Source organism: Leptodactylus fuscus, chromosome 2 (assembly GCF_031893055.1).
Source record: "Leptodactylus fuscus isolate aLepFus1 chromosome 2, aLepFus1.hap2, whole genome shotgun sequence".
Lineage (NCBI taxonomy): Eukaryota > Metazoa > Chordata > Amphibia > Anura > Leptodactylidae > Leptodactylus > Leptodactylus fuscus.
In genome coordinates this window covers 246,772,151-246,798,022 of record NC_134266.1, presented here as the reverse complement: position 1 = coordinate 246,798,022, position 25,872 = coordinate 246,772,151, and the positions used below count along the sequence as shown (strand labels likewise).

General features: G+C 43.5%; 1 protein-coding gene across 2 annotated transcripts; it reads right to left on the bottom strand.

Moving 5' to 3' along the window:
* Positions 1-618: 618 nt before the first annotated feature.
* Positions 619-25,475, bottom strand: TEX26 (testis expressed 26). 2 transcript variants are annotated; one of them, XM_075262950.1, is made up of 8 exons: positions 25,445-25,475; positions 24,011-24,209; positions 16,153-16,234; positions 14,139-14,301; positions 9,150-9,306; positions 3,039-3,215; positions 930-1,091; positions 619-854 (listed from the first exon to the last, which is right to left on the bottom strand). In XM_075262950.1, the coding sequence occupies exons 1-8, from the start codon at positions 25,457-25,459 to the stop codon at positions 757-759; spliced, it is 1,053 nt and encodes a 350-aa protein (XP_075119051.1). In that variant the 5' UTR covers positions 25,460-25,475; the 3' UTR covers positions 619-756. The 2 variants fall into 2 exon arrangements, with proteins under 2 accessions (XP_075119051.1, XP_075119052.1); XM_075262951.1 differs by lacking the exon at positions 25,445-25,475 and adding an exon at positions 25,144-25,201.
* Between the last annotated feature and the right edge of the window lie 397 nt (positions 25,476-25,872).

Here is a 25,872-nt window from a genome sequence, read left to right as displayed (position 1 = left end):
AAAAAAAAAATATTGAGATATCACTAGTAGAGAAGAGCGAGTACTGTTGGGATCAGCCGATCCGAACAGCACACTCCATAGAAATGAATGGATGCACCTGGTACTTCCGCTTTGACGGTGGCCGGCCGCTTAACCCCCTGCGTGCCGGCTACGTCCATTCATTTCTATACGAGCGTGTTGTTCGGATCGGCTGATCCCAACAGTACTCGCTCATCTCTAATCACTAGTTAAAGACATTCTTAGGAATGAACCACTGTTCTACATGCTATAAAACCAGAGATACATCTATTTGAAGTGAAACCCAGTTCCCTTTGACAACTGCTGCATCTGTACATACTGCCAATAGAAAAGTGTATAGATTTTTCCTAGCAACAGCTCAGAGGGTTGCTATGGAAAACTTTAGAGCATGTTTTCTACAAAAAGGGAGTAAAATAGGTTAATAAAGTATATTGCAAAAATGTTCACTAAACACCCTTTACACAATATTAAAAAAGTGACATTGCACTTACACTTTAAGTGAACGGAGCCAGCTTCTATTTTCTATGTGAGTGTTGCTTAGCAGAGAAAAACAGTGAAGGGGTCACAGCACCACAACCACTTGATTTATTTGGGTCACAGGGGTAAAAAGCCCATCTACTATAAAGTAATGGCATAGCCTACCAATATGCCATCACTTTATAAGAAGTCAGGGGCATGGTTAGAACATGTGTGGTAATTGTCACGAGTAAAACAGGGTTGTCAGCTCCTATTTTCTTGCTAGCGACCATTTAACGTTGTTCGATTCGACGCTGATTCTATACGGTTATTGTCAGCCCCCTGGATGGTCTTCAGCAGCTTTTCTAGCACTCTTCTCTCTGACAGAAGAAATTGAATCAAGTGAGGAATCAGAAATTTTCAGAGCATGGACAGGTAATGAAGTCACAAGTTACCTTCATTAGGAACATCCTGCAGATAGCGAGCCACCTCCTCAGAACTCAAGCAATGTGCAAGTGCCGAAAGGTCAAGAAAGCTCCTTCCAAAGTGCCTCTGATACGTGGTCAGCTGCTTCTTATTTTCTTGGTTTCGGATATGAGAATATGTCACTGAAGGAACTGAAATGTCAGGGGAAATTAAATAACACCACCTTTAGGAAATATGCAGTGTCTGTGAAGGATCTTCAGTCCAATTATGTGCGGAGATGTCATTATACAGAGGTTATATTCAATGTGCCCTCTAGTTAAGTAGACTGGATTTATGGGGCATGTGAGCGGAATACTACGTAATGTCTGTACCTGTCCTCACTGGATATATATGCCATGAACTGTTCTGGCTTCTTGGCGTTTAGAAATTTGCAATTTCTTCCAACTAATAGCTTAAGTATTTCACTTAAAACGACTTTTTAGGCGGACAGTTACTTTGCAAATGATGTCAGGGCTTATCGGCTATATTCGGTCCTCAAATCTTTCCTAAATAGAATAGCAGTAATGGTTTTTAGCAGCTATTATAACATTGGCAGAAGTGCAAATTCACACTACAACTTGCAGAAGTCTAAGAACCCCTTTAAGACTCAGGACACCCATTGCAGAAACGCAAAGTTTTTTTGCCATTGCTGAAACTGCTGTTTTACAGTCCCTACACACGGAGTGAGATTTTATTTACTGTAATCCTCACATTGTGGGAAAAAAACACTATAGAAAATGCAAAATGTTAAGGGGGGAAGGGGGGGGGTTCAGCCCCAGATCAAATTTTTATACTGATGACCTATCCACATGACAGGTCATCACTATATGATTTGTTGGGGTCCAACATTCACACCTTGCAGAGATCATCTGTTCTAGTAGCCTACGGGTGCTGAAAGCTGCTAGTGGAAATGCAGTGTGAGCAGAATTGCCCCTACACAAGTAATAGGAGTGGCACTGCAGTTCACCGGAGCCACCACTATGCAGTGGACGGAGCTCCTGTGCTTCGCTACTAATACTATATTGCAGCAATGCTACACTAGCGGCATTTGGCATCCAGAGGCTGCTAGAGCTGATGATCTGCTTGGGGTCTGGGTGTTGGACAACAACAGATCACATACTGAAAATTCTCTTTTGGGACCAAAAAGACAGAGTACCCACTGTTTTGTTTAGTAGAAATAGCCATTTCAGATAAATGGTAGATAAGACCCCACCAGAGGGGTCTGGCAGCAGCTTGTTCCCCATTCTCTAACAACAACACATGCATATGAACACTCGGCTGAACTAAGCATCCATGTGTATGGGGTAGTTTAGAGGAATAGCTGTTGGCCAGATAACTATTGAAGGATCCAGAAAAGGGGCAAAGGAAAGCATATAAGAGTTTAAGTATTTATTATCTCTTTACTCCCCCTGATAGCTAAACAAATCACAATATTTTCAATCACAATCCATTTTGTACCAACATTTAACAAAAAAGTAAATTTTTATGTCATCTGCGCCCGTATCCGCTTTAGGCAATCTAGCTGGGTGTCCATCTTCTGCCCTGAGAAACTGAGCAGGGGACGGAAACCCGGCAGTCAGTTTTTAAACCCATTCAAGTGAATGGGTTTGAAAAGTGAGCGCCCGTGAGCGTTTTGTACCTGTCTGCGGCAAAACCATTTTTTTTTTTAACTGGACGCAAAATCGGACATGCAGGACTTTATGTCCGGTTAAAAAAAACCAAAAACGTTTCACCGCGGACAGGTACAAAACACTCATGGGCGCTCACTTTTCAAACCCATTCATTTGATAAATAAATAACTGATCAATGAGAGTCTGACCACTGAGACTTCCCCGATCCTGAGAATGCGAGGTCCTTTCTCCGCCTGACCACAGCTGAATGTGGGCATGACTGGTGGTGGACAGCTCTACATTTCACATCAACGGACGTACCGAACACAGCTGAAGTACAGTACTTGGTATCTCCACCACTCCAAGAGCCGTCCACCACCAGTCACACCTACATTCAACCTGGCTGCAGTCAATTGGGGACAAGACCCCTTGTTTGCTCCTCTTGTCATATCCCCTTTAATGTGAGCCTTCTTTTATGATGATGCTTACCTACTCCTTTAGCTGAAAGATGTCGGTTTGCGTAACAGCCATACTTGTGAGTGAAATCATCCAGTTTAGGACAATGCGGCTGCACTTGATAATTAAACCTGGATTCTGTGGCCAGAGGCTGAGGAATATCTCTCCTCCAGTTTGGAGATGTATCAATAGCATACTTAACCTGGTAGCCTGCATGTAATAACCAGAAGCAGATACAAAAGGAGCAGATGATTAGTACATTGTCTGTATTATATATAAAAGCAGAACTGGCAAAGCCTGCCAGAAGTTTATTCTATACATGTAGCAAATTAACTGGATAATGACCACAGTGGTCCTGGACTGTAAACCTCCACCATTGGAAATGTGAGACACAAATTTAAAAGGAACCTGTCAGGACAATTTGGGACACTAAACATGGGATCTTACAGATCAGGGGTTTGTGTCCTGAATAGCCTTGTTGACACAACATCTGTGCCCTTTATATTCACCCAGCATCTATGACCCTGATGCCTGCACAGTTATTCAGTGAAGCCGGGGAAGGGAGTATCCTTTGGCTTCAGAATGCATGCACCGAGCCTTGGTTACATGACCAGGAAGGTTAAGGTGGACATCCCCAGCTTCATTGAACAACTGCTCAGGCACGGGGGGCACCACAGATGAGTCTGAGACTCACTGGACTCATCTCTAGATAAATATAAAGCTATGTTTTTTTAACACCGTCAAGGACAGTGTTGCAACAAGTGTTGTCCATAAGGACCTTTGGGTGGTTTAGACCTACATGTAAAGTCTCTTTTGCAAATGGTCATGATCAGGTTGAGTGTACTGCTATCAGAGATAGTTGGAGAGAAGATGGAAGCAGTCTATTAACACTTGTGTCTTTTCTATTTGTATACAGCTCAAGAACATCCACCGAATCCGCTCCTCCTCACCCCAGAAACTGCTAAGACGCTCGTCCATGCCCTCATAATCTCCCGCTTAGATTACTTCAACACCCTTCTCCATGGACTCCCAGCTAACACCCTCGCCCCCCTCCAATCCACCTTGAACTGCGCTGCTCGCTTAATTCACCTCACCCCCCGATCTTCATCAGCGGCTCCCCTATGCCAATCCCTTCACTGGCTACCCATAACCCAGCGAATTGAGTTCAAGCTAAAACTATTTATTGTACAAAAGGAATCATTTCTGGGTAAACTGAACAAAAAATGGCTGATTTACAAGAAATCACAGACACAGGGTAGAAACGAAACTTAACATTACAAAGCGAAGAATGTCAGATGTATGCGAGATAAGAATTTGTTGTCCATAGCCTCTGGCACATTTTGTTTAAAGAATCTGTCTGATATTAAGGAAACAGTCCAATGAACAAGGGTGGGAAATGGGTGAAGATCAAATAATCCTTAAGGCTATGTACACCTACAATTTAATTGCTTTAAATTTAGCTACAAAAACTGATAAAAAAAACATATTTATCACTGGAAGTCTGACACTTTTCTGCATTCAGCGCACAGCATTTACGACATATTTGTTTCAAGGTGATACTCGCCACTTTAAATTGGATGGTATTTGAGTCCTTGTAGTGTCTCCAGGAGCTCCAAAATTCTGACTCAAATATTATGAAAGTGTTGAGCACCACCATGAGAAAAAAGATTTGGTGCAAAACATGTTAGACAAAAAAAACTTAAAGGGGTTGGCCACTTTCAGACCAATATTGACAAACAAATGTACAATAAAAAGCTGTACAATTTTCCAATATACTTTCTGTATCAATTCCTCACGATTTTCTAGATTTCGGCTTGCTGCCATTCATTCTGTTACTTCTAGAGGATAAAACTCTGACCATGGTCATGTGATTTACAGTCCATGGTCATGTGATGAGCACACAGGTGCACAGCTGATTACCAGGCAGATGTCTGATTACTGTGCTGTGACTATAACGAGCGGCACCTGTGTGCTGATCACATGACCATGGACTGTAAATCACATGACCATGGTCAGAGTTTTATCCTCTAGAAGTAACAGAATGAATGACAGCAAGCCGAAATCTAGAAAACTGTGAGGAATTGGATACAGAAAGTATATTGGAAAATTGTATATCTTTTAATCAATATTGGTCTGAAAGTGGCCAACCCCTTTAACTTGTAGGATGTAAGGATCAAATATTTGGCACACACATCAAAAACCCTACAATTTTTGGCACAACATAAGCAGACACAAATCATCTCTCGCTTATTGAGGAGACAAATATATGGTGCACGACTAGAATTTATGGCGCACAAAGTAAATAGTCAGGGCAGCACGGTGGCTCAGTGGTTAGCACTTCAGCCTTGCAGCTCTGGAGTCCTGGGTGTTTGAATCCCGCCAGGAACGACATCTGCAAGGAGTTTGTATGTTCGTCCAGTGTTGAGAAATGTGAGACACAAATTTAAAAGGAACCTGTCAGGACAATTTGGGACACTAAACATGGGACCTTACAGATCGGGGGTTTGTGTCCTGAATAGCCTTGCTGACACAACATCCGTGCCCTTTATATTCACCCAGCATCTATAGCCCTGATGCCTGCACAGTTATTCAGAGAAGCCGGGGAAGTTTGGCTTCAGCATGCATGCACCGAGCCTTGGTTACATGACCAGGAAGGTTAAGGTGTACATCCCCAGCTTCATTGAACAACTGCTCAGGCACGGGGGGCACCACAGATGAGTCTGAGACTCACTGGACTCATCTCTAGATAAATATAAAGCTATGGGTTTTTTTTAACGCAGTAAACCAACATGTAAAGTCTCTTTTGCAAATGGTCATGATCAGGTTGAGTGTACTGCTATCAGAGATAGTTGAAGAGAAGATGGAAGCAGTCTATTAACACTTGTGTCTTTTCTATTTGTATACAGCTCAAGAACATCCACCGGAACCGCTCCTCCCTCACCCCAGAAACTGCTAAAACGCTAGTCCATCCCCTCATAATCTCCCGCTTAGATTACTGCAACACCCTTCTCCATGGACTCCCAGCTAACACTCTCGCCCCCTCCAGTGCACCTTGAACTGTGCTGTTCGCTTAATTCACCTCACCCCCGTTCTCCCCTCTGCCAATCCCTTTACTGGCAACCCATCGCCCAGTGAATTGAGTTGAAGCTACTAACGTTAACATACAAAGCGATCCACAACCTGTCCCCTCCATATATCTCCGACCTAATCTACTGCTACCTGCCTACACATAACCTCAGATCCTCCAATGACCTCCTACTTCGCTCTGCTCTCATCCACTCCTCACACAACCGTCTCCAAGACTTCTCCCGTGCATCCCCCATACTCTAGAACTCCTTACCACGCCACATAAGACTGACCCCCACAATCACAGGCTTCAAGAAGGCCCTGAAGACTCATCTATTCAGGAAGGCCTACAACCTCCAATAACACTATCACCACAGTGCCATCTGTACAGTCTCTGCCCTCACCTTCTGTCTCTACCCCTCTTCCCTCATAGATTGTAAGCCCTCACGGGCAGGGCCCTCTACCCTACTGTGCCAGTCGGTCATTGTTAGTATTATAGCTACCTGTATATTTTGTGTACCGTATGTGAGCCCTCAAATGTAAAGCACCATGAAATTAATATAATAATGTACAGCACCATGGAATTAATGGTGCTATATATAAAAAAAAAATAATAATAATAATATAGTGCTCAGTGAGTGCCGTGAATAGTGCCGCTATCTTTGGGCAAAAAGGTCCCTTTTAAAGTTATTGGGGCAGATTTATCATTTACAACAGAAACCTGGCATAAATGTTCAGGGAAATGTACGGCAGACAGTGGCGGATAGTGCAGCTCATTTATAAGGAGGCGTGCACCTTGTCATATATGAGGCACACCCTCCCCGGGTAAGATGATACAAAGACTAGCGTGAGTAACACCTGTCTTCATAACTATGCCCTATTGTACATATTTCTATAAAAATGGTATAAACGGTCTTAGAAGTCACAATAAATTTACGCAAATTTATTTTGGCACGAAAAAAAAATAGGTGTAGTGTTTAAACAACACAATTCAGGGGACAACAATGTGCACAGATGATTTATGTTTCAAAATGCCTTGTGGCAAGGATTATAAGGGCGATGTGCGGTCAGACAGAGGGTGTGTACTCATTTCTCTTACTGATATTTGTATTTACGAAGTAGAATTTCTATACTATCTCTGATGCAAGATCCCTATTCTCAGACCATTTTTCTAGCTTCTGATCATGGATATTTGCCAAAAAAAAATTTTTTCTTCTCCACTCCCATCTAAAGCTGCATTCAGAATTCTGATGGTTTCCTATATCAATCTCAATGCCGCCTCTTGCTAGGTTGGTGTTATGTAGCATCTGGTGTATTTACGCTACAGTATATCACGTGTTACACAACAGAAAATCACAAATGCACCAAAGGCAATCCAACCTACAACATTTATGTCTATCAATTATGTATAACTATGTATGCACTTGTTTGGCTGACGGCTCTCTCTCTCTAGACTCCCCAACATACATGCACACACTTGCCTGGTCAAGTATGCATGTGCTCTGGTTTATTTCCCTAAGACCAAAAGGATTTGGTACACTGAAATCCAACATACAAGATCCTTCTTTCCCTGACATCTGCTGCCGGAGAGCATCAAGAGGTCCCCATACATATTACATGGTTGGTCAATCACATTAATCTAACGTGTGTGACCAGCATAATCCAGAAAGGAATTCCACACAACCGTACATAGCGCAGAAGCAATGAACCAAGACCAGGCTATAGGAGCAACTCAAATATTGTCTCCTGTGGACTAAGAAGAACTGGTTTAAAGGGGTTGTCCCATCACAAGGATCCTATCTATACTGCTAGTTTATGTGGATTTAAGACTTTTCCTAAATGCATTGCTTTATCAAAACTGCTTTGTTTGGCCCCTATCTTAATTTATTCACTTCATTGTTTACACTCCGTTTCTACCACCCTTGGCATTATCTGCTCATTTGTCAAGTGATGTAGCTGCCTGCTCTCAGAGGGGAGGGAGGGGCTGGGAGCAGCTCTGAGCTGTTTGTGTCTTTTAAAGAGGACCTTTCATCAAATCGGGCCCATGCAGTTTTATATACTGCTGGAAAGCTGACAGTGCGCTGAATTCAGCGCACTGTCGGCTTTCCCGATCCGTGCCCGGTGTAAAGCGCTATCGGTCCCGGTACCGTAGCGATTTAGTGTCAGAAGGGCGTTTCTTTTTTTTTTTATGTAGATTGTGAGCCCCACAGAGCTCACAATGTACATTTTTCCCTATCAGTATGTCTTTTTGGAATATGGGATGGAAATCCATGCAAACACGGGGAGAACATACAAACTCCTTGCAGATGGTTTTTTGCCCTTGGCGGGATTTGAACACCAGGGCTCCAGCGCTGCAAGGCTGCAGTGCTAACCACTGAGCCACCGTGTGGCCCCCCAGAAGGGCGTTTCTGACTCTTAGCCAGGAACGTCCTTCTGCCTCGCGGCGCCTATCGTGCTGTGCTGTGGAGCGGGGAGGAACTTCCCTCTCCTGATAATACTCGTCTATGGACGAGCTGTGTGAGCAGAGGGAGGGGGTGTTCCTCCCCACTCCACAGTACAGTGCGATAGGCGCCACGAGGCACAAGGACGTTCCTGGCTAACAGTCAGAAACGCCCTTCTGACACTAAAGCGCTACGGTACCGGGACAGATAGCTCTTTACACCGGGCACGGATCGGGAAAGCCGACAGTGCGCTGAATTCAGCGCACTGTCAGCTTTCCAGCAGTATATAAAACTGCATGGGCCCGATTTGATGAAAGGTCCTCTTTAAGTAATGGAGCTTCTCAGAGAGCTCCGGGTTTTCTGAGCTCTTATCAGTCAGTTTAATTGAATTTGGCTTATAAGGGCTGAGATAGGGAGTCCGTTACCTCTGTATGTAATGCAAACTGACTCAAATCCAGCTCTGCTACATCAGCTTCACACTGTGGTAATTAATTTACAACCAATCCCGTGCAAGTGAAACCCCGCCCACCTATGTGCCAAGAAAAGCAGGAAATGAAGAGAGCACAACAGCCTGCAGGTTAGTGAACAAGCGTCATGGGAATACCCCTTTAACAATTCCAAATCACCCAGTACCTACCTTGTGGTGTTCCTAAATAGTCCCCCTTATATGTGGAGAGATATTGGGACCTCATAACTCTTTGTACCTCTTCAATTGTTGGAGGTTTGATCCATGGAGAATGGCTATCCTGGGAGATTTTCTTCTCTTCATGGGGTAACTTCCAGGTTGAAAAAGTCTGTAGATAAAAAGCATTTACTTCTAGTGCATCTAATGGCCATATGGATAGGGAACAAGGGCCACAGTGCTGGTAGTCCTGGCAGTGGCAAAGCAGTGACCGGCGACTAGTCACATGCACTGGCATTTTATTAATTTTCTGTAACCCACAGCATTCCTACACAACCAGTGCAGTTTTGGTGCCCAATATGCTATTTAGTCTTTCTATTGTGAAGTGGGTGGTCTCAGACAGGATTAGGCAAGAGGGCGTGGTTCTGAACTCTGACACTGTCCAATCAGAGGAGAACAGTGGAGAAGGGCTCAAAACGATGCCCCTTGCCTGCTCCTTCCAGAAACAGTCCACTTGATAATAGAGAGACTTTCTAGCAGGCACCAAAACAAACTGCACTGATTGCTTTGGAACGGTGTGAGCTACAGCAAAAATTCCAGTTGTGCCAGTGGAGTGGCACCAATTGAAGGAGACAAACAAGTGGATTTGATGAGGTTGGTGATGACTCATTGATGGGACCCCCAGTAATGACCTATAGCCAGCAGTTTAAAGGGGTATTCTGGTCAGAAAAAGTTAGTCTATCTGGTCACACTTTGGCTGGGTTGCAGGGTAACTTGTGGCACCGTGGTTTCCAGTGAAATCAGTTGGATGTCTGTATGATGCATTGACATGTGTATCCTTTGGATTGGGAGGACGGGATGCTTTTTATAGCTGTTCTCTGGCTAAAAAGATAAGGATCCATGAACCATGCACCATACTCAATAATCCCAAACCAGACAACTATTTATTTGATGATAGCAGCTGAGCGAAACCCATTTAAGTTAATATTTAATGACGGTAAGGAATATTTTTACTGGATATACATTTTTTTTATTTCTTTTTTTTTATGTAGATTGTGAGCCCCATATAGGGATCACAATGTCCTTTTTTTTCCATCAGTATGTCATTGTAGAATGGGAGGAAATCCACGCAAACACGGGGAGAACATACAAACTCCTTGCAAATGTTGTTCCTGGTAAGATTCAAACCCAGGACTCCAGCACTGCAAGGCTGCAGTGCTAACCACTGAGTCACCGTGTTGCCCCACTGGATATACATCTTGTGCATAAGATGGCAGGTAATATATAGATAAATACATACAGAATGATGGTGTATGGGGGAAAGAATACACATAGTTTATTATTGGAAAACCCATTTATTAAATGAACCAAATACAATTGGGAAAGCTACCCTGTTTCCCCGAAAATAAGTCATCCCCCGAAAGTAAGACAGAGCAGAGGTTTTGTTGAATTGCCTAAAATAAGGCACCCCCCCAAAAGTAAGACATCCCCCAATAATAATAATAATCTTTCTGTGCAAAGATTGTATAAAGAAAAACATTGCAGCCGGCTGAACACTGTGTGTGATGTTCCGTGTGCTGCAAATGCCGCAGCGATACGTTGTATCCACTGTTCCTGCTGCTGTAGGATGAGCTGTTAGATGCCCGCTGTGCATACAGTAAGCATCATATGCGTCGGGGAGTCCAATCTCCCAGCGCATTCCACACCTGAGGAACAGTGGATACAATGTACAGTATAATAGCAGCGGCAGCAGCGATCTTTCCTGTGCACCGCACACAGCGTTCAGTCGGCTGCAATGTTTTTCTTCATACAGTCTTTGCGCAGCAAACACCTCTTAGCGTAGCGCAGTGGTGGCAGCAGCACACAAAAATAAAATAAGATATCCCCTGAAAATAAGACATAGCATATCTTGAGGACCAAAATTTAATATAAGACACTGTCTTATTTTCGGGGAAACAGGGTAGATTTTATATAGGGTGGCTAATACTATATTGCCTAGGCTTGAATTTTTTAACTTCAAAATATTACAGACTTTTGTGTCTATTCCTTCCATACAGACCTACGGTTTCCATGGTTAGAGACTACAGAGAAATCCTTTGTAGTCTGATTCTGCAGTCACGTGTTACTTTGCTCCCTTTGCCCCCTCTTATAAACTTCAAAAAAACTGTTTATTGTACAAAAGGAATCATGTCTGGTTAAGCTGAACAAAAAATGGCTGATTTACAAGAAATCACAGACATAGGGTAGAAACGAAACTTAACATTACAAAGCGAAGAATGTCAGATGTATGCGAGATAAGAATTTGTTGTCCATAGCCTCTGGCACATTGTGTTTAAAGAATCTGTCTGATATTAAGGAAACAGTCCAATGAACAAGGGTGGGAAACGGGTGAAGATCAAATAATCCTTAAGGCTATGTACACCTACAATGTAATGGCTTTAAATTTAGCTACAAAAACTGATAAAAAACATATTTATCAATGGAAGTCTGACACTTTTCTGCATTCAGCGCACAGCATTTACGACATATTTGTCTCAAGGTGATGCTCGCCACTTTAAATTGGATGGTATTTGAGTCCTTGAGACCTTGTACTGTCTCCAGGAGCTCCAAAATTCTGACTCAAATACTATGAAAGTGTTGAGCACCACCATAAGAAATAAAGATTTGGTGCAAAACATGTTAGACAAAAAAAAATTAAAGGGGTTGGCCACTTTCAGACCAATATTGACAAACAAATGTACAATAAAAAGCTGTACAATTTTCCAATATACTTTCTGTATCAATTCCTCACGGTTTTCTAGATTTCGGCTTGCTGCCATTCATTCTGTTACTGACCAAGGCAAAAGAGCTACTACCCAATTCTTGTGGGTGGGCCCGGGGCGGGGCATTCTGTGGGCGGGTCCGGGCATGTGGGTGGGGTCAGGCGAAGCGTGACAGCAGGAGACAGCGGCGTTCTGTGGCCGTTCAGGGATCCCCGGTGTCTGATTGTTCACAGTGCAGGCTGAGAGTCGACTCTCAGCCTGCGCTGTGAACAAGCAGCACCCCGGCTCTCTCCATCCCTAAGAACGGGGAGCGCGTCATCCCCCGAAGCTGCTGCTGCCCGGCCTGCAAGTGTCCGGAGTGCTTGTTCACAGCACAGACTCTCAGCCTGCACTGTGAACAAGCAGACACCGGGGATCCTTGGCTGCATCCCGCGATCGACCCATACGTCCTTTGCAATCGACTGGTAGATCGTGATCGACGTATTGGGCATCCCTGTTCTAGAGGATAAAACTCTGACCATGGTCATGTGATTTACGGTCCATGGTCATGTGATGAGTACACATGACCATGGACCGTAAATCACATGACCATGGTCAGAGTTTTATCCACTAGAAGTAACAGAATGAATGGCAGCAAGCCGAAATCTAGAAAACCATGAGGAATTGATACAGAAAGTATACTGGAAAATTGTATATCTTTTTATTGTACATTTGTTTGTCATTATTGATCTGAAAGTGGCCAACCCCTTTAACTTGTAGGATGTAAGGATCAAATATTTGGCGCACACATCAAAAACCCTACAATTTTTGGCAGAACATAAGCAGACACAAATCATCTCTCGCTTATTAGGAGACAAATATATGGTGCACGACTAGAATTTATGGCACACAAAGTAAATTGTCGGGGCAACATGGTGGCTCAGTGGTTAGCACTGCAGTCTTGCAGCGCTGGCGTCCTGGGTGTTCGAATCCCGCCAGGAACGACATCTGCAAGGAGTTTGTATATTCTCCCTGTGTTTGCGTGGATTTCCTCCCATTGTACAAAAACAAACATACTTAAAAATGTAAAAAAAAGAAAAAATGTACATTGTGATCCCTATATGGGGCTCACAATCTACATAAAAACAAACAAACAAACAAAAAAAAACCCGAAGTAAATTGTCATATATTCATAAGTTTACACAATTTAAACTTGCCCCAGTTCACATTTGTGTTCAGGTTTCTGTTTGGGGACTCCCCTGAATGGAAATCTATACGTATTAAAAAGCAGTTTCCTGTGAAACCCGCGGACCTCATAGACTATAATGGAGTCCGTGAGGTTTCCGCTTGGCTGTTGCTTGCAGGACTTTTCTCTCCACATGTTTGGTGCAGAAACTGAGTGGAAATTACATGTAACCCATTATAGTCTATGGAGCCTTTTTAATTGGTATGCGTTAATGTTTGGGGGTTCGGGGGTTCCCCAAGCGGACACTCCAGATGGAAACCCGAACGCAGATGTGAACCGGGCCTATGGGTCAAAGTCCACCATCCACTACAGCTTCTGACGTGAGACTACCATTATTTTATAGGCAATCATCTTGGCTATCTCATATATAAATTTGACTTGCATCTATTTAGCATATGATTAGTCTGTAGAATAGCAAACAGCAGAACTGGATTAAAACATGACTCTGGAATCAGACTACACATGAGTGGTTTGTAGTCTGTTACTATGGAGATGCATAGGCCCGTATTACTTTTTATTTATCTCTTTTACTTGCTTTTACAGACATTGTCAGTCACCGTCCCATATAGGAGTTCCCTATCAGAAAGTCTTTGGAGTATGGATGGAAACTGGAGAACCTGGAGGAAACCCGCACAAACACGGGGAGAACACTTTGCAGATGTAGTTCATGGTCAGATTAAAACCTTGGAGTCCAGCGCTGCAAGGCAACAGTGCTAACTACTGTACACACAGCTAGGGTTTTTTTTTTTTTTTTTTATAAATACAGTTTACAAAGTCATCTCTTTTTTTATTTTAGATAAAGTTTAAAAAAAGTTACAAGTGCATAAAGGCTTTTAACATGATTTGCTGCGGATTGTGAAAAATGCTCTTTGCAACAACTCTTTCCCCTGACCAAGAGATGAGGATCTAGGAATAGCATCCCCCCCTTAACTCCAACATGGGTTAATATGGGTTAGATTGTCTAATCCGGCCAACCCTTGTGAAGGTACTGAGCTGTAACTATAATACATACAGTACCTTATCAGGATGAGGTCTGTGGTTTCTGGCTCCTGATGCGGTTGCAGCTCTAATCGGCTCTGGCTTAGAATATGGTTTCCAACAAAACTCATCACTGTACATGCTTATCCCAACAGAGTCACACAGATAATAAGGATTCCTGTAGCTCTTAGAGGTTTTAGGTCTGCAAGATAAACACAGGAAAGAATATGCAAGCTGCTAACATTTCATATGACATTTCAATAGACTGGTGATGTAGCGGAGTGCGGTGTGCGGATGGATGTGACACCTACACCTGTAAAATGACCTTACTGCTGACATTTGCATTAAATGATTCAACAACACAGGCGTGCTCTGAAGTGCAGTAGCGGATTATAAACTGCTCAATATCTCTCTGCTCTCTCAGTATAGTATTAATGGTTACACACAGAAATAAAAATGGTGATTCAGCTTTGTAGGAAGTGCCATAATGATAAATATTGAAGAGGAAAAGGGGACCAAAGGTCCGTTGAGGGAGAACCGCGCACACTGGTATGTTTAAGAAGATGGTAATACTGTTTTTGTTTTATAATGATAAATATGTCCCATTGGTCAAAAAAATCTGAAACCCTTTGTGTCAAATGCTGGGGCAGTAGTAGCAAAAAGCCACAATGAGGGAGGATTGGAGCAGTTGCCCGTAGCTTTTCACAGACATGAATGGAGCCCAAGGGACTGACTATAGTGGGGTCCGTCAGGTGTATGTTGTGTGTCCAGTTTTCTTTTAATTAAAATTGTTGGATCTTTTCATCTACACAGATGTGAACACAGCCTAACATATTTCTTTTATTTTCTATTCCATACTAATCTACGTCTGGGTCAGAAACCGCAGGTGTGATTCCTGCCTTAAAGAAGACCTTTCATGTCCTCGGGCACCAGTGGTTTTATATACTGCTATAAAGCCGACAGTGTTCTGAATTCAGCACTGTATCTGCTTTCCCGTTACATGCCCCGAGGGAAGAGCTATCGGTGCTGTTACCGATATCTCTTCACTGTCAGAAGGGTGTTCCTGACAGTCTAACTGAGAACGCCCCTCCTGGCTATAGCTCTGCACTGTCAAAGGGCACGTTCCTTACTGCCCAGCTACCAGCTATGACGCTGAGCAGTGAGGAACACCCTTACCCCCGTACTAGTCTATGGACGAGTACTGTCAGAAGGAGTGTTCTCAGTTAGACTGTCAGGAACATCCTTCTGACAGTGAAGAGATATCGGTAATGGCTTTCTAGACGCATATAAAACCGCATGCGCCCGAGAACATGAAAAGTGCTCTTTAAGGGGAAGTTCACCTTTGCAACCAAATGATTTTTGTTATTGCTCCAATGTGTAATAAAAATTTAAGCTTCTTTGCAAATATGTATGATGTATAATCACCTACTCCTTTGTACCTACAACTCCTATGGAGACCTATGTGTCTTGTTTTGTTAGTAGTGGACAAATTTCAGAATGTATCACTTCTGGGTCAGACTACATATGGCTTGTTTGTGATCTCTTACCATGGACATAAAGGTCTTCCAAGGAATAGATCTACCTCGTCATTATCTACCGTAACCCTGACTGATTTCCACCCGTGAAGCTTGTTCCATGTGTTGGCTGGATTTACCAGCCTGAACAATACGCTGGGAGAGAGACTCGTAGCAATACAATTATCTATGCTGCTAGGAGCCTCTCTATACTCTAAGGGTGAGTTCACACGGAGTAAAGTGCCGCTTGATGTGGCACGTATACACCGCGTGAGCTTTTGCGGGCCGTATACGGCACTTTACTCCGTGTGAACTCACCCTAATAAGTACAGGACAGTATGCTGCTGGGAAGAAGGGACTCCTAGCAACATAGGACCGCTAAGAGTCCCTCTCCCAGTATACTGTTCAGGCTGCTAAATCTGGCCAACACACGGACCTAAGTTTACAGGGGAAGCTTGGTCATGTGAATGTGGGGTAAGACATCTAAGACACAGGATTGTAGGATAATAACACAGAAAAGTACATGTGTAACGACTTACCGTATGGCTATTGGAGGGGCACATGCTGTATGAGGGTAGTCTCTGCTCATTGTTGTTTCATAAGGATCCCATATGTTCCCTCCTTCAAAAAATGTAAAATTAGTCACACAATTTATTAATGATTCTCAACACTATAAATTATTTCACCATCATAAATTGACTGATAATAAACTGAGGGAAGATTGATCATGACAGTGCCGTGTCCATACGCCCCTAGTACCTATTCATGTGTCATGGCCATGTTTTGCCAAAATTTTTACAAAATTGCAGCAAAATGACCACGACATATAAATTGACCTTTATAAGCAGTGTTTCAGAGCAGGAGTTTCTGCTGCTGTTCAATAAGACCAGTAGAACACAACCTATGTCATATAGTGGCTTTATACAATCATAAATGTGATAAAATGTGACACGTTTTAGGCGTTCTTCTGCTTTGTACAGTGAAGATGAAGGCATTTTTTCTGCTAGGTTTTTCTTCTGTAACCTTTACTTGCTCTCATATAGTGCAAGCTGCTCTGTTCCCTGTCACAAAGATCTGTCTTGACGCTTGTTCTGTGACTGCTATTTCTGTTGTCCTAAGTGCTCAGAGACAGTCGTTTATGCTGAACGGAGGGGGGCGAACTGAAGATTTGTTTAGTTTTGGGTTTGGATAGATTGAACCATAGATTTGTTTTCGGATAGAAGCTTATTCGGATAGAATCGGAAGTGAGATTCCTCTTCTGGGACACCCTGCGGCATCTAGTGTCTTTCTAGTGTCATCAGGCAGCTTCTCAGATAGAAAAGGGAACAGAGCAGTTTGCACTATATGAGAGGAAGTAAAAGCTGTAGAAGAAAAAGCAAGCAGAATTATTTGCAAAGTTCTCTGTGTGAACTTAGCCTTGTACATGTGACATACAGCTAAAGCCTTCTCAATCTCTGCATGCAGCCAGAATCCATTTAGTCAGTTTTTGGTGTATGTTTCCATATACATAGGGCTGTTCCCATGATATATTAAGTCATTTTTTCTGACTAATGCAACTTCAAACAAGATTTGACATGTTTCTTGAAAATCCACACATCATACTACTGACTGTCAAGTTCAGCCATAATGCACAGCCACTACCTTTATCTAAAGCAAGCATCCATCTTCTTGTTCTGTTTCCTACCACATGTATAATAAATTTCTTCAATTCACCCTAATGGCCCTGTGGACACGAACAATTTCTAAATTTTCTTCTTTACATTCTTGTACATTTTTTTTTTTTTGGCTTTACATAGCTGTGTGGGGTCTTATTTGTTGCATGACAAGTTGTGATTTACTTAGGGCTTGTTCACAAGAGGGGGCGGATTTTGGCGCTGAATAAACGTCATAATCCGCCTCCTCACAATAGAGGTCTATGTAGACCGCTAGCTTACTTTATTCCGCGAGCTGCCCTTTCTTCAGGCAGATTCCGCGGCTGATACAGCCCCGGCTTCCGCCTCGCGGCAGCACCCTCCGGACAAGGCCCATTCATTGGGGCCTACTCCGGAGCAGGAAGCCGTGACTGACAGAAGCCATAACAGTCGTAGCAGGCGCATTTTGGCCCTATTCTGAAGTGTCTTCCCGCGTCAGAATCAAGACTAAAATACGCCATACCACCCCCTGTGTGAACGGAGCCTTACCTTGCATTTTTTTTAGTAGATATACTGGAGAAAAACAGGACACACATTCAAGATAACATTAGAAACAGAGTCATATATTACAAACGTCGCTACATTTCTGGAGATACCAAATATGTGTATATTTCTTTTTGGAAAATTGTTACATTATTTTTTAAATAAGACCTTTCACCGATTTGGGCACAGGCAGTTCTATATACTGCTGGAAAGCACTGTTGGCTTTCCCGATCTGTGCCCCGGGTAAAGAGCTATCAGTCCCGGTACCGTAGCTCTTTACAGTCAGAAGGACGCTTCTGACAGTCAGTCAGGTACGTCCTTCTTCCCAGCAGCGCCTATAGCGCTGTACTGTGTGAGCAGGGAGGAACTCCCCCCTCCCCTCCTGATAATACTCGTCTATGCACGAGCAGAGGGAGGGGGCGTTCCTCCCCGCTCACACTGTACAGCTCTATAGGCGCTGCTGTGGAGAAGGATATACCTGACTGACTGTCAGGAACGCCCTTCTGACTGTGAAGAGCTATGGTACTGGGACCGATAGCTCTTTACCCGGGGCACAGATCGGGAAAGCAGACAGTGCACTGAATTCAGCGCACTGTCGGCTTTCCAGCAGTATATAGAACTACCTGTGCCCCAAATTGGTGAAAGGTCCTCTTTAAATTTATTTATATTACTTCTCCATACCAAAAGGGGATTATTATTATTTTTTTTTTACTATAAAGTACTGCCATATAGCTATATGCCAGTAATTTTTTTCTGTGCAATAGTGCACAGGCAGTAAAGGGGCGCTTTCTGTCATCTCAAAGTTAGGAGGTATGTTATCAAGGTGAGTCACAAAAAGGATGGAACAATGTGACACATTAAAAGATAATGAACCATGTCAAAAGCAGCAGAAAGGTCAAGAAAGATATGAATGCACAAACATTGGTTGTACAGAAACATACAATGAACGTCTTCATGATGGAAGTTAAAATGTACATTAACAAGGACACATCAATGCATTGACAGTGAGATGTTCCACGCAGGTGCACACTGTCTAGACTGACTCTATTATCAGACTTCAGCTTTGTTCATATTATAAACAATGTAGGAATTCATTAAATACGTCTAAAGGGATTCTACCACCTCACTAGTATATCCAACTGCCACCACTGCATTGCAGTGCACATTACAGCGACAAACATCATATCTTTTTTATGTATGTCACTTTTGTATTTTTGGAGAAAAACAACTTTGACATCTTATGCGAATGAGGCGGTTAGAAGACTAGGGACGGCCTTCAGCCCTGGGAATACTGATCTTGTGTCTCAAGTAAGATGGGTGAGGTCATAGCAGTAAAAAAGAACATCTCTCGCCCCAAAGGGTAGGAGACAGCAGGTGTCTGAGTGCTCCACAGATATGAAGGCCCGCCCCCAGAGCACCAACTACCTCATTTACATAAGACTTCAAATGTGTTTTTCTCCAAATTTACAAAAGGGAGATACATAACATACAATGGCGGCAAAAAAAAAAAAACACCACCAGTGGATTTTGTCAAATGTATGTGATGCATAGACATTAAGTCCCTGAAGATGATATGTATACCTCCTACTACGAAATCGACTGAAAAATGTCACATGACATGTACAAAATTGCCAAATACTCATCGTCCAGGAAAGACGAGGATAGAAATGGGAAAAGACAAGAAATCATTTTCGCTACAATCATGACATTTTGTGAAATGGTGCATTTCTTTTAGTTTATCAGTGTAATGTGCTGTGTAACACGCTGGTGCAGTTGAATATGCTTGGGGGGAGGTGGTAGACGGCCTTTAAAGGGATTCTATCATTGGATACTCTTTTTTTCTCGATAACACGTCGGAATAGCCTTAAGAAAGGCTATTAGTCTCCTACCTTTAGATGTCTTCTCCGCCCCGCTGTTCGGTAGGAAACTGGGTTTTCTTCAGTATGCAAATGAGTTCTCTCGCAGCACTGGGGGCGGGCCCCAGCGTTCAAACAGCCCTGGGGGCATCCTCAATGCTGCGAGAGAACTCTCCAGCGATGCCTCCATCTTCTTCAGGAACCCGCCCCTCTGTGCGTCTTCTTCCATCCTGGGTTTTCAATTTTCTAGGATTCAGGCCTCGGACAGAACCGACTGCGCATGCCCGGGCCACAAGAAAATGGCCGCCTACACAGCTTACAGTGCTGCTTGTTAATTTAGGGCACCCCGTGTGTTAAAAAAATGTACTGGAAAGCTCCTTTAACTTACTATGTCATTATCAATTAAATTTCGCAAATTGCAACAAATTCACCAATAAGTTTGCAAATCCTTGATGAATTTGGCGCTATTATTAATTAGTTATTATTAATTATCCAACCAGTTGCAGTGCATAACTCCAGAGTTGTGAAGGGATTAGGAAACCTGAGCTACTATAACACAATGGTTGTGTGTGGCACATTGTAAGAGGTGGTTTACTCCTGGGCACAAATCCTTTGGTGATTTGACTAAGCGCAATTGGTGAATTTGACTATCTCTCAATGACATGCAGGCCAGGCCCGCTTTTTACATCAGCTGCAGAAAGCTGCATCCGTATTTAGCCGCAGGGATACGGTAGCCAGGAAAATGGCAGCTGGAAAATGAAGAGGAATTTATTTTCATTTTCCGCTGTGCAAACGGCCCCTTAGTCTTCTATGAGGAACCACTTAGCACGTTGTTCTAAAGTCTATTGGTCTCATCCTTACTATTAGGACAGGTGGGCTACCTAGCACTTCCAAAATACCCTATACTCAGTACTGATACGCCATTCTCCTCCAACATCACAAGACTGCATCCTGCAAAAAAGCTAAACATTACATATTTATTAATATTTTGGTAAAAAAATATTGTATACTTGTGAACATACTATCTATACAAGTAGGCACGGTATGTGTGGCCACTGGTCATAGTTACATTATTTCCTATATATAATCTGGGGTGGTTCTTGAAAGCTCTGCGCAGTATTCATTGCATCATTACCAGCTCAGACCTCCGCTGTGGCCTGGTAGAGAATAGCAGGGTAAGCAGGGCTTCACATGGCTGACTACTGTCTAACATGTTTGTACATGTTGGTAGTAATATCTATTAAATATTGACTACGACGATGGTGAAGAAAAGAGTATTATATTCAGTGGTGTAACTTGGAATGGCAGAGCCCCGTGGCGAACTTTTGACATAGAGTTCCCCCAAAGACCCCAACTGACCGACCACCACCCACGTATTCCTACACACAGTATTATGCCCCATAGTGGCCCCTGCACACAGTATTATGCCCCATAGGGACCCCTGCACACAGTATTACTCCCCATAGTGGCCCCTGCACACAGTATTATGCCCCATAGTGGCTCCTGCACGCAGTATTATGCTCCATTTGGCCCTTGCACACAGTATTGTGCCCATGAACAATTATTATACTCTAGGGTCTTTTCAGATTATATCGGAGACCCAGGGGAGGATACAACCTTAAAAAAAACACAGTTACTTATCTCTCCTTGGGCCCCGATGCACTGCCCAGTAATGGCGGCCATCTTCACTGAGAGAAGAGACGTCACTTGCATCACAGACATCGCGACGCATAAGGACGCAGGCCCCAGCCCACATGACATCTGTGATGTCATGAAATAGGCCCGAAAGCCTGCCGCAGCCAGGAGAGGTGAGTAACAGTGTTTTTCATGTTCCCTCACCTCCGATCATTATACTTGGGAAGGGGGGTCTGAAAAGAGTCTCCCCCCAAGTATAATCTTAATGTTTGTGGTGTTTGCAGGAATGCTATTTGAAACTGAATTTTTCCGCTTGACCAAATTCTGCATCAAACTCTTCACTTACAAAGCGAAATTTTCCTCCTACCATTTACATAAATTGGAGTTATTAGATTAAGATGAAGATTGATGCTTATTTTTGTGCTAGCTGAAAAAAAACAGCTATAGGAAAAAAACAATGTAGACTGGTTACAGGCAGAAACTGGCTCAATTGGATATTTCTCAGGTGCGGTATGTATTCGCTAACACTTGAATACCATTGGTGCAGAAGCTAGATGTTGACAAGGCTGAATTAACAGCATTGTCCCCTGACAGTCTGAGACCTAAAGATGACATCTTCTCTGCACTTCCATTCTCTGTCTCTCTACAAAATTGAGAACAGTCGTAACCTATTCCTACTGTCACACATGTAAAGTTTGTTACAATGTAGCAGTGTACAGTAGGCAAGAACCATCAGCCTAGATTTCAGCGAAAGAGAGATATTTGTGGACTAACATAGGATTGCCTAAACCGACCCAATAAATTCTGTGAGCAAGACTGGATTAGGATGAGTTTTTAGCCACTTGGGCTGGGTTCACGTCTGTGTTGGACTCCATTGCCGAAAATCGGCACAGAAAAAAAGACTCAAACAAGGGAGAGTCCAGCGCTGGTGTGATCCTAGCATTAGCCTATGTTCACATACTCAGGTTTCATGAGAATTTAGGTACAGACTTAATTCCTAAATACACATCAGATCTGTTAATATTCTGCATCCAATGCAAGTGAATAGGACACAGTGAGGGAAAATATATCTGCTGAATAACACAGCTAGTAAGTTTAACCCTTACACCACCCCAATGAATCACCAACAGAACAATGACAGGACAGAGCTTTCACTGATAATGTGAACAGAGCCTTACAGCGAACCTACAACTGAAATTCTGTAACACCTATGTAATCCATTATAGTAATGGAACAAGTTGCAGTCCGAAGAGCAGCAGCCAGAGCTGTGGAGTAAGGGGTCGTTCACACGGGGCAAGAGGGGTGGATGTTGACACCGAATCAAACTCAGAATCTGCCCCCTCACAATAGAGGTCTATGTAGACCGCTAGCTGCCCTTTCTCCAGGCAGATTCCTCTGCTGATTCAGCCGCGGCATCCACCTCGCGGCAGCACCCCCTGGACTAGGCCCATTCATTTGGGCCTACGGCGGAGCGGGAAGCCACGACTGTCGGAAGCTGTGACAGTTGCATTTTGGTCCTATTCTAACACGGCTTCCCGCGTCAGATTTAAGACCAAAATATGCGGTCCTGTGCCCCATGTGAACGGGGCCTCAGATTGACATAGTCAGGGCCAGTATTGGGTGGAGTTGGTAAAAAGTTACTGACTCCAATTCTGGCTTCAAAATTAAATGATTATTTTTAAATATATTGTACAATTATTGGTATTGTATAGTCAGATAAATGGATAGCTTATTATCCATATTTACTTTCATAGGAATACAATAAAATTAGAAATGTAATTATTGTAGCTAATCTCAGCCATTTATGGAGTCAGAGCAGGAGTCAGAGTAAGCCTTAGGCTAAGGCCCCACTGGGTGTAAACGCAACGCTAAAGCGCTGCGAAAAGAACCGCGGCGTGAACGCACTGCGGTTCTTTCCGCAGCGCTTTCAACAGAAAGTTCGCAGAGTTTTCCTCTGCAGACTTTCTCTTAACATTATATCTACGGGAAAGCCGCTGGCATTTCCGTAGATATAATTGACACGCTGCGATTTGCAAAGCCGCAACGGCAGCTTTTTTTGTAGCAGATTTTATTGCGGTTTTTTGAGCCAAAGCCTGAAGTACATTAAGCAAAAGGGAGACAGATAAACATAGACAGATCTGCAACAAAAAAAGCTGCATTTCCGCACTGTGGGGCCTTAGCCTAAGGCTTTGGACAAATAGAGAAGTCAGAGCTGGTGTTTTAGCCTACCAACTCTACAGCCCTAGCAGTGACTAAAAGGTCTCTATCCATGGGCTATAAATGCATTTTACACTGAATCTCTGCATTCACGTGACAAAAGACACAGTCACGTAATGGTATAACTTTACCTTAACCCTTGAGATGTCATACAGACAAGGAAGGGCGTTCATGGACTGCCTGATGGACTGTCACCATGCACCAATATCATTGACATTATGCAAATTTCACTCCCTGCAGAATTTTATTTTTAGTAAGGGATTTAGAAAGTTTTAAAACTTTTGTCATGTATTCTTTAATACGGCCTAATCCCTATAAATGCCAGAACGCAAGTAGAAATGAGTAATACGTTCTCCTACAGCTTACAGCGCTCAGATAACGTGTCCATGCACGTCTTACTAAAGACCAGTTAGTTGACTCAGCTTTACACCTATATTTACACTACACAATACAACGCCTGTCACCTGTACACCTGATAATCCGTCTTCGTCACCTACAATGTCACACAATCTTACCAAGTAAAGCCATTGCCGTCTTGGGTCTTCGCGGTGTTTTGTCTGTTGTTACTGACGGCTTCTTGTCGCTGAACTTGGAGGATATTAGTAGACAAGCGGCCAATTGGTCACATTTTTCTTTCTCTGGTAATGATTTACTTTTATCTTTCAGATAGCTCAGCTGCTCCATGAACTGCGGCTTCAGAAGGTCTCCATCCAGCTATGACATGATGGAGAACACATCAAAAAGTCAGTGTGCATGAATCTATCCTATGTATAACTTTACACTGTAGGGGCATGTTCATACAGGAAAAATACTTGCCAGGTAAAAGTAAACAAAACAGACCGTATTTTTGGCGGTGGAACCAGAGGCAAAAAGTGAAGGCAGTGCATCCGCTTTCTTTCACACTTACTGCACGCAGTCAAAGGGGCTTGTTAAAGTGTGGCTACACATCGCAGTTTTAGAGCAGCTTTTGATTAAAGCCCCACGTAGCGGGCCGCAGCAAAAAAGCACTGCAGGAAAAAACGCAGAAGCAACACATTGCGATTTTTCCTTTAACGCTTTTCACAGAAAGTCCACAGAGGAAGCCTTTGTGCTTCCATCATGCCTATAGGGAAACCGCCAGTGCTTCCATAAGTATAAATGGCATGTTGTGATTTCCAAACTGCATCGTTTTTGGAAATAGCAGCATGTCCGCTACACGTATTTTTTTGCAAAGGTATGGATGTGATTTGCCTGAACTGACTATAAAACGCTGCATTTTTCTCCATGGGTCCCGGCCTTTGCCATTGAAACCGTGGTATGACAGAGCGTGACGCTTTTTTTTTTCTTTTTTTTTTTTTGGGGGGGGGGGGGGGGGGAGTATCACTGCCACTTACTGAAAACAATGAGAGGCAGATTTGAGGATATTTTCTACCCCCCAAAAAATAGAATGTATAGGGGTATTGTCCATTTATGGCATATCCACATAGGGGCCCTCTATAATGCTCTTATACAGGGGCCCTCTATTGTCCTGATAGACAACCCCTTTATCGTGCGGTGCTGCTGCAGCAATCAGATGGTTAACACCGAATTAACGCCAAGAAACATCTGATACTGACAGGGAAAGCTGATGCCAAGCGGACATTGCTCCCAATGAATGGATGACACTTACAAGGACGGCTCTCAGTGATGTCCAGACACTCTAATAGGACACACAGACAGAGCTGGTCTTCTACTCCTTTAAGACATCCACAAAGCAGTTTTTACAGGATTGCAAGAAATGTGAGCCCCGAATCACACAATAGAAAGTATCTGGACTTCCCCTTTAAGAGCTGCAGCAGGATAATCATGCATAGCTATTACAGGAGACCATGCTACACGGAGTATAAGAGGGGAGGGCAGACATAACACACTGGGCAGCGGTCAGGGAGCCTCCATTGGACTGCCTGGGACCCCAGCCCGTGCCCTCTGACCTGAGTGCTGATCATAGTGCAGGAGCCTGGACTCTCTCCTGAGGGCACCGGTCTGAGGTGATGGGCTCGGGGTGTAGATGGAGGATTGGCCGATGCCGCAGCTGCAAGAAGTTTCAGCGCTTACAGGGCAGACGCTTAGGTTACTAGGCAACCAACAGGGGAAGGGGGCGTGGCGAGCTGCTGCGTGTGAGGGGACGCGCTGAGCACGTGACCTGCGCCACTCCGGGGTGGTGTGTGGTAGTAGTAGTAGCGGCTCCCTGTGACCGCGGTGTAACCATGCAGTGTGCCCGGCAGGCGCTAGGAGCAGTGCTCATACAATGACATAGGCGTCACTGTGTGCGCATGGTACGGCCCACGCCTCACCCACTTCTACTTACAGTCCGCCTTCTGATTTGTGACCCCACACAATGCAGCCCCCTAGTGGCCCT

Excerpts from the sequence above, each read along its gene's own strand:
- TEX26 (XM_075262950.1), bottom strand. Across the intron at positions 3,216-9,149 it reads CTATTTAGGAACACCACAAG|GCTACCAGGTTAAGTATGCT; the intron begins GTAGGTACTGGG and ends TATTACATGCAG. Across the intron at positions 1,092-3,038 it reads TCTTTCAGCTAAAGGAGTAG|TTCCTTCAGTGACATATTCT; the intron begins GTAAGCATCATC and ends CTGACATTTCAG.